The 9,404-nt window shown below is 42.6% G+C and overlaps 1 protein-coding gene across 1 annotated transcript; it reads right to left on the reverse strand.

The window, feature by feature from the left end:
* Nucleotides 1-5,104: 5,104 nt before the first annotated feature.
* Nucleotides 5,105-7,874, reverse strand: aar2 (AAR2 splicing factor). Its single transcript, XM_034126692.1, has 3 exons — nt 6,737-7,874; nt 6,427-6,656; nt 5,105-6,086 (listed from the first exon to the last, which is right to left on the reverse strand). The coding sequence occupies exons 1-3, from the start codon at nt 7,500-7,502 to the stop codon at nt 5,919-5,921; spliced, it is 1,164 nt and encodes a 387-aa protein (XP_033982583.1). The 5' UTR covers nt 7,503-7,874; the 3' UTR covers nt 5,105-5,918.
* Nucleotides 7,875-9,404: the final 1,530 nt, after the last annotated feature.

The raw sequence follows: 9,404 nt of genomic DNA on the forward strand, positions 1-9,404 counted from the left end.
CTTTCTGTGTTTGCTTCAGAGAGAGGGAGCTGTTTGCCAAAGTGTTTGTGGTAGAACATTCTCTGTTGCAGCTTGACGTGACATCATGGCCGTTTCAGCTTCTTCTGTTTCTGCTCCATCAAACCTTTCCCAAGTCAGCTTCAAGACCCAACCCACTCATCAGAGACCCAACGCACACACAACTACAGCCTATCTGCCTTTAGGCCACATATCTCAGATCCAGAGCCATTATCTCTTCCTCACTGTTCCATTAACTTCTTGGAATGAACTCAAACCACCATGGTCATATCTGCATAGAAGCTTTACCAAATTTCCGAACTTACTGGCCAAATGTCCCGTTCCTCCTAACATCTAATGTCTTCCCATGCATGTGTTGCCAGGTCTTTGGCTTTCTATCAAACTTTCACTGTGTGCATCACATGGCTGCGTTTATTGCCTGTGGTTTAACATCTATAGAGAAATAGCCTCCCGTGAGCCAAACACGTGGCCACCTGGCTCCAGAAAGCCTGGCCAAAACATGGAGGCAGACGCATATGCGCTCACACACACTGACAGAAGCCTGTCCAATTAGATGCTCTTAATTGCAGTGGTGACAGCAGCAGGAGAGGACAGGAGACAGCTAGCGCTCAGATTAGGGACAATCAGCTGAGTTGTGTCTGGGATTGTGGCCAACAGAACTGAGGGAGTAAGAGCTAGAGCTTCAGGGAAAGACTTTAAAGAAAATGTTGAGTTATTTATTTACTTAATCTCTCAAAGACATTTGCTGCTAAGAACAAATATGAGCTTATTATAGTACAGAATGGAGAAGGGACAGCAAACTAGCAAATGCTGATAACAGATCGGATCCAACTCCCTGCTCTGCGACTCTGGATGATTGGCCCATAACTCAACTTGAAGCTGGACAATGAAAAGCAAAGGGATGGAGGAAGTGGAATACGGTAGGGAAGAGTGGGGTGAGAAATGGTACAAAGAGGAGACGGGCAGGGGAAGATTTAGTGTTGCATTAAAGAGATGCGGGAATAAAACCGGTAACATGGGGATTTTCCTGCAGCTTTTTAAAAGCTCTGTGTCGCAAAAACATATCCGGCGCCTTTCAGAATGAGCTACAGCACGATGCATGAGGGAGGACTATACACACCTGCACTTCCCTTTGAGAGGAGGGGGAGTTGTGAAGAAGTCAAAGGAAAAACACGTGACAGCAGACGGCTTAATCAAAACTGGAGTATCGTCCAACAGATGTATGAGTTTTTCAAATAGTCAGATTACTGATTATCTTCCAAGGTCAAGAAAGTGAACATTCATTCACTCTTATTTTCGGTTTCCTTCTAAGATAAATGTGAAGCTTTGCCTGTCCAAAAGGGAAAGTAATAAAATGACTATTTTCCACAAGAAATCAAAAAAATAACCAGCACAAGCCAAGGCAAAGCAGCCTTCTATTAAACTTCAGAGCAGCGGTTCTCAACATTGGGATCAGGGCAGCCACAATGGGACGCAAGACAAATTTGAGCAAAGAGAAAAGCAAAAACCAAAGAAACTCAATGTGTTTTCTCCTTAGTTACTGAATCACATATATGGCCTTTATTACATTACTTCCATTCACTTTGAGAAAAGGCATTTGAGAATCTATTTTAGGAAGGCACTGTGTAATAAATGCTTTAAACATGTTCAATGTGCTGAAATGATATAACATGCGTGTAGGTTTAGGGTGGGAGAAAAGGGCAAAAGACTAAGAACAAGTTTCTATATTTGCGTGTGTTAGAAAGGTCTGAATAATACATAAGAATCTCTGAATTATTCACAACGTGGATGGTGTTGGTGTGAGTGGTTGAGGGTGAAGAGAAATGAAAAATTGATAGAAAGCAGAAAAAGAACAGAAGAAAACAGTAGGGACTTTAATACCCGGTTGAAAACAGTGAGTGATGAATGTTTTCATGCTCCTCAAAGCGCCATCTGAAAGGCCCGGTCTGCTCAGGGTTTCCATCCTGCCCTTCCTCTCCACCCTGCTACCATTCAGCTGGTTCTCCCCTGGGTGTGGGGCTACCAGGAGGGGTCTGCTTTCACCTCAAAACCCTCACACACAGAGAGCAAGAAAAATAAGTGTAGGAAGAGAAGTGAGCGATAGCGAGAGGTTGTATGTGTACTTGGGGTGCTGCGGTAACTCCTTTCTGCTGTGACAAGGTCTGCCAGAGTTCACACTCTGAGTGCCACAGCCAAAGACAACACACACACACACACTAAAAATGGAAGTCAGAGATCAGTCATCTGATGGGCAGGTGGGGGAGAGTGAAAGCTATCTGATGGACTGAGGATGGAGGATGGGGAATAGGGACCAGCAACGGATCTTTACTGCCGTTTGTTTAAACCATGTTTTATTCAAAAGGACTCGTCCAATGTTTAGTTAAGCTCTCAGGGATGATATACAGCACAGGCGCAGACACTTTTATGAGCGGTGAGAGACGACAACCAAGGTTAACTCTGCTTGTGTTGTGCTGCTTTGTGTGTATATGTGTGTGTGTGTGTGTGTGTGTGTGTGTGTGTGTGCTAATCACAGCATGTTGCTTGTTTCACCTCTACAGACTTAGTTAGTCAAGACATTTTATTGGCCAGCTGTGGTGCCGTCATGCTGTACATGATCAGAAAAGGCCGACCCTGACAGACATGCCTGCTGACCTCAAAAGGTCTACCGCCTTGTTTTTAGCTCCTGCCTTTAATCACTTCAGCAGATCACTATAACAGAACTTATTGTTCACACACTCTCTTTCTTCCCTGGTGTGTATGATATTTCGAGGAGGGATTTTTCAACCTTGTCCATCCCCACTTTACGAATCCACCCCCTCCATGCGCCCACGTGCATATGTCGGGGCACCAGAGCTAGAAATGTATGCACCCCACACCACGCACTCATGTACACGTGCCTGACTCACATTTGGGTCATGCGAGTCAGACATGTGAAGCCCCGCTGCTGCAGCTTGGTCATCAACACGTATGGAGGAAATGTCCAAGACCGGAAGGTGAGAGGAAGTAGCAGCAGGGAACAGAATCCATATCACAGATGCATACACTTTTCATGCCTTTATATAGAGCAAGTCATTTAACTGGACACATTTTCAATATCAGACACGTTTGAATTGTTCACTTCACAACTACACCACACTGCCAAATGTCTGTAATTATACTTTTTCCCCAATGCACTTTTTTTTTTAAAAGGTAAAAAGAAGTCAGAGTAAACATTCTCCATTTGTGTACCAACTTTTTTCCCCACATGTAATCTATGGACACGGGCCATTACCAAAAAGCTTATTTTTTTGACAAATGATTCATCATAATTATGCATCTCGCCATGTGAAAAAAACAGACTTCACCTCGACATGAGATATATGAGACAGGCAGCAGGCAGAGAAATGCAACCAGTAAACTGAACGTGAGAAACAACGACCAGAAATTGAATCTTCGTCCAAAGTAGTGTTTGGGGAATTGTAGTGACACGGGTCGTTGCAACAAAAGCAGAGAAATAGTACTAAATCTCTGGGGGGCGATAATCCTGAACATTTCTAAATGTTTACTGAGGCTAATTTATTCTTTTACTGCAGATGCTTGCTTGAACAGGAACAACTGTGTCCATTAATAATGAAGTAAGTCCAAACACACATGATCGAACACCTGATTGTTCAATAATGAATAGCAAGAAAGTCAGCAAAGAAGTCACCAAAATCCATCTCTCTTGCTTTTGTGTTGGGGGAGGTGGGCGGCTGAGTGCTGGGAGAGAAACAGAGGGGCCTGTGTTTACACTGGCAGGGTGCGCGGCTTGTGAAGCCCCATGGAAATGACCAGCTCAGATCTAATGGAGAGAAAGCTCCACCATGACTGACAGGGCCTGCCTGCCTTTGAGGTTCTTCACAATCAACTCAGTCCGTTTCCCAGAGTTCTTCACTCCCCGGGGGGCGGCCACACCAAACGAAACAAATGAGAGATTAAAATGAAAATGTTTGCCATACCAGGATCATGGCAGGAGAGCGTATACCGGGGGTAAAAGAGTGCATGCAGCACAAAAACACTAAATGAGTTGTCCGCTGACTGTACGCTGTAATTTCAGCTCTAATGGAGGGGCTTGAACGCCAACGAGGTCCCAACAGTGTAATTTCAGAGACTGTCTTCATTGACAATGTACGGTACTTAATCCCAAGTGAGGAACTTGAATCGACAAATAATTGGTGTCCATTTCCTTCCATGTTGTGCTGAGATGGTTTCCACCATGTGTTCCAAGCCATTTTCTCTACCTAATTGCATTCAAAAGGAAAATAACAACCAGTGCAGGACCCTCGTGGTCTCAGAGTGGACCACAACTAGAGAACTAATCTTCTTTTAAAATGTGGGTAAATTATCAAAGGGGGTAGTTTTCATAAGAAAGCCTAGCATTAACATCCATTTTACAATACCAGCTGTCTTCTGGGAACAGAAGGGATTTCTTGCGTTGGCATTTGGGTGACCATCAACAGGCTTACTCTATTGATTCACATAATTACATTAGAAGGCTTTAGTCCTTTTCACAGCAGCTTTATGGTTTTTGATAAGTTCACAGAGTTGGGAAATGGAGAGCAAAAAAGTTCAGGAAGGTCAATGAAGAACTTAACAAGGGAATGGATTGATGGGCCAACAAGCCAACACAAGGCCTGTCCTATCCATTACTGCCAAGCAGGGACACACACATTCACACACAGCTAATAAGTTGCTTCTAATGACATCATCCACTTGTTGCATGTGCTGCTCACACTTATTCCTCCACCTGTTATTCCTCACAAATCAACTTGTTGGAGTCAAGAGTGAGCTTAAAGATGATTTCCACCATAGACAGTCAAGCTGTGCGCAGAACACACTGCCAAATCCTAACAGAGCTTAATTGTCCCAAGCACCGGAAACAACTGCTTCTCAATGTGTGAATGCGTGTCTGTACATTTACAATGAAGATCCTTAGGAAGATACATGAAGTTTTTCAATGTTTGCAAAAAGCCCATGATCGCCATCTAGTGGAGGTGAGAAAGATGACTCCTGACATGTAAAATGAAAGTATTTCAATAGTTGTAAGTGACATGCAACAGGACAGGTCTTAATTGTATCAAAAGTATTTTTATTCAAGGGAATCTGGATCCAATAAATCATAGAACAGTGCTGAAGAAAATTGCTCAGTTGGGGTCTACAGTATGTGTTTAACATTACAAACCACAATTGCCTTTTTCTAAACATTGTGCAACCAAAATTATTTATTGTAAGCATTATTTATTTTTAATACAACAGGTATAAAAGTACTACAGTCACACTCCTATGCTTTAGTTCTCTTCTCACAAAATCCTGCTTATTTCGAATTGTTATATGGTCTGGTGAAGTTATTGTTACACTTATTGTTTTCCATTACTGATGAAGAGAACAGCACTGTGTATGACACTCTTTATAATTCATAGCAAAGTCATTAATAAACTATTTCACTAAAATGAGGTATGGAAAAAAAACGAGATTGTTGAATTTGACACAAAATGGTAATTAGAGTTTTAAGACTGGCATGGTAACTTGCTGAGCTGAGAAAAATCCACCACCAGAGGGCACCAATAATATTTAGTATAGTTCAGCTCTGCCATTAATGACAGTTTGCTTTCTTCACAACTGAGTAAAACGTGTGTGGATATAGTAGAAGGTGTTGTACAACCCACATGGAACACCTGCAACACACTGTCAGGGAACTACTGGTGTTACTGAAAAGAAGAGTGGTCGTAGTTTAAGGTTGTTTTGAGTTTCATGAAACCTTGTGAGAACCTTTGGATCAGAGGTTCAATACCAGGCATCAGTGCTGTCCTTCAGTGTCAGTCTATTTCAGTCCTGTTACCTGCTTATGGTTTCAGCATGTACACTGAATCCATAATACGCTCTCAGTCCACTGTAACACCTTCAGGCAGCTCCACCACCACAGGGGCGTAGTCGTCCAAATCTGCATCAAAGTCCCAGCGAAACTTCTTGGTCAGGTGAGCTTTGAACTTCTCTGCTCTCTTCCGCAGCGTGCCGTCTACACCGGGTCCACTGGCAAACTGGAACATGTCCTGGAAGAAAATGAGCCAAACAATGTAATCATTTGTAATTGTAAAACGTAAACATCCTTGATAATAATACAAATAATAATTTATGCAACTCCTTAAGATTCTATTTTCAGGGTCTCTTAAATCCAGTAGTAGATAAGATTACTGTTGTGGTCAATGTGAGAATTCAGGACAGGTAGAATCAGGCACAATACTAGGACTTGACTTGTTTAAAACTTGACAGAAAAAATCAGTTGTCCAAGCATCCTGATAAAGCCTTACACTGACACTACATATTTCATGTATATGTACTTGAGACCATGTTCATACCAGCATGCATGTCATTATTTTTTGCATCATCTACCTGCAATGTGGAGGTGAGGAAGTTGCTCTGAGACACGATGTCGACAAAGAAGTCCGGCGGGATCTCTCCCAGCTGGTGGTAAAGCACGCCGATGAGACCCAGGTAGAGCTCCTTACGCTTTCGCATTGCCTCCTCTGATCGACACAGCAGGGACAGGAGACTCTTCCAGTGCTCAAAGCACTCGTATACATTTCCAATCAGGAAACACACAAAGGCAAACTGCATCTCACCTGAGAAGAGAGACAGAAAATGTAGTCAGATTTGAATATGTAAAATGGAAGTGTGTGCTATATTGATGGTGTATTATTACCTAGCAAGTTGAGGGGCTGCAGCTGATGGTTCTTCTCCAGCACAGACTCCAGGGCGTAGCTCTGGTCCAGGCTGCACTGGGTGATCTGTTCAGGTGTAGCCCCAGCCGGGTACTTCTTCTCGGGGATAACAGAGAAGCGAAACTCTGTGCCCTCCCTCGGCTTCATCCTGGGGAGCTTCTCGAGTCCCTCCTTCATGCTCTGACAGGCCGTGTCATTCCTCGGCTGCTCCGCCCTGTCTTTGGTGTGAGTGAGTTGAACCTCAGGGATGACGTCACTGAAGGCACATATTCGACCTGAAAGGGGCTGCAGGTTTTTGGCCACCTCCTCACTCAGCCGGTCAGTGAGGGACACCCACTTCCTGATCACCTCATACGGATAGGGCCCCAGGTGAGGATCCAGGTCCTGCAGGTTGGCCCTGATCCGGCTCACCTCCTCTTCGTCCTGGGAGGGTGAGAAGTCCAGGTCTTCTTCTTTTGGATCCCATCTGGCCAACAGGATGTCTTTGGGTTTGAGAGTGACGAAGAGCCCTGTCTTCGGGCCAATTTCTCCTCCACAGCTTGGAGAGTTAGCAGAGCAGTAGTGGAGGAAGTGCAGGCCTGGGGGGATCATCTTCACTCCCTTGAAGCGGGGACCCACCTGCCAACTCTTGCAGTCAATCCCCAGCTCTGTGCCCTGAGGAACATCCAGCAGCACCAGCGTAGCCCCCTCCTCAAACAGCCTCCGAGCAACATCTGGATCCATGTCTACAATGTTGCTGCTGGCCATTTCGGCTATGTCAGGGGCTACTTGACTTATACTTGCTGATAAACCTATATAACCAACCACGCAACAAAATAGCTAAACGTCGCTTTCAGTTGTTAAAGGAGCTTTTCAGAACACTCATTAGGATGAGGAAATATGTAACTACGTCCGATAGTTAACACAGACTGATGCTGCTTTTAAAATAACGAAACGAAAGCGAATACAATTAAACGGTAAAGAAAATTAAATGCAGTTTTATACGGACATTTGTGATGGTATTAGGGTGTATTTACCGCATCGATGCCATGTGTGTCTGATGTTGATGTTTCGTATCGTTGGGGTATCGTTTGGTCGAGGCTGTGCAACATATCTTTAGGTCCGGGCGGAAACAATGCTGTAGAATGGTTCCGCTTCTATAGTAACACGAGGAGGTCCATACAGCTTTATTTGATGCACCTTTAATTTCTCTCAACAAGATATAATCAAATGTATTATAGTTTTAGATTATTAATATATTTTTTCATGATATATGATGATATGATTATTGCAATGATTACTAATGGTAAGCTATGTGTGGCTAAGTGTGACATAAAGTATTGTTTTATTTATTTGTAATCAATTCATTTAACTTCGTTATTTTATTATTATTTGTAGGAAGAAAATCACAGTACCACGACTTCATACGAGAAGAGACATTTAAAAAAGTTCCATTTATTATTTTTCTACATGACAGAAGAACATGTCATGGGTATATTGTACATATGGCTTACAAAGACACAAATGGTTGTTACATCTTGAGAGGCTAAGAAAAATACATTATACATACATTTTCTACAAGTAATTGAAAGCATGGTGGATATGTAATAGCTTATCTGTGGTTACTATAAAACTATTCAAAATAAAATAATTGAGAACTTGACAACTGTGTACATTCATGATATTGCATTCAAAGAACAATGTGTTATTGGCAAGGTAAAATCCTCAGTTTGATGTGGTGACGTTTACATAATCCACCTTAAAGTAGCGCAAGAAAGATTTTCTAATGTGAGGGCATGGAGACAATAAGTTTTTGCCAACATGTGATCAGCGCATTTATAACTTTGATGAACCTGATTCTCCTTCTCTTCTTTCCTCGTATTTTCTTGACAGCTGAACAAGAGACGTTCTTCCCCTGAAAGAATATGCAAAGTATTAGCTTTTTATCCAGGTATCTGTATTGATACTGTTCCTCTCACATTATTAAGGATGCTTATGTTGTCTTGTATAGACCCGGCCATGAGCAAACATTTCCCAAGCCCTATCTATTTCTTATTTGATGTGAAAGAGAGGAGGGGTGGTGGGGTGTATCTGTCTGTTATATGCTGTGCAGTTTTGTTTGACTTTGTATTGATAGACATATTAATTCAATACAAACACAAAGACCAACCAGATCATCAGGGCTGCAGTTTTGACTGATGAGCTGCTCCATGCTCTTCAGTGGCCTTTCCAGGTCAGACGTTGACTTGCCGCTTGTCTGACACCTCATCTGATGTGACAAACTATAGATGGAAACCAGAATGCGATGTGCCTGCAATAGTAGTCCAGACAGAGAGCAAACAAAAATAAAACAGCATTTCACAATTCCCATTTATCTAAATAAATTAGCATACTTGATAACACATGTAAGTAATGCTTTATTGTGTTCCTTGAGATATTCTTCTCTTTAGTGTGAGTAATCCAGGTCACAGGTTATTGCAAAACCCAAGACAAATAGCCTCATGTTTACCCTGTCCATGGTGCTGAAAGAACACATGCTGACGTGCCATTTACCTTTCCTGAGGGACAGGGGTCCCTCCCTTTGGAGGTATTAATTGAACCAGTCAAATTCTGCAAAACAATATGAACATATGGATTCATTCAAAAGTGAAGCAAAAAGTGGAACGCTGC

Source organism: Trematomus bernacchii, unplaced genomic scaffold (assembly GCF_902827165.1).
Source record: "Trematomus bernacchii unplaced genomic scaffold, fTreBer1.1, whole genome shotgun sequence".
Taxonomy (NCBI): domain Eukaryota; kingdom Metazoa; phylum Chordata; class Actinopteri; order Perciformes; family Nototheniidae; genus Trematomus; species Trematomus bernacchii.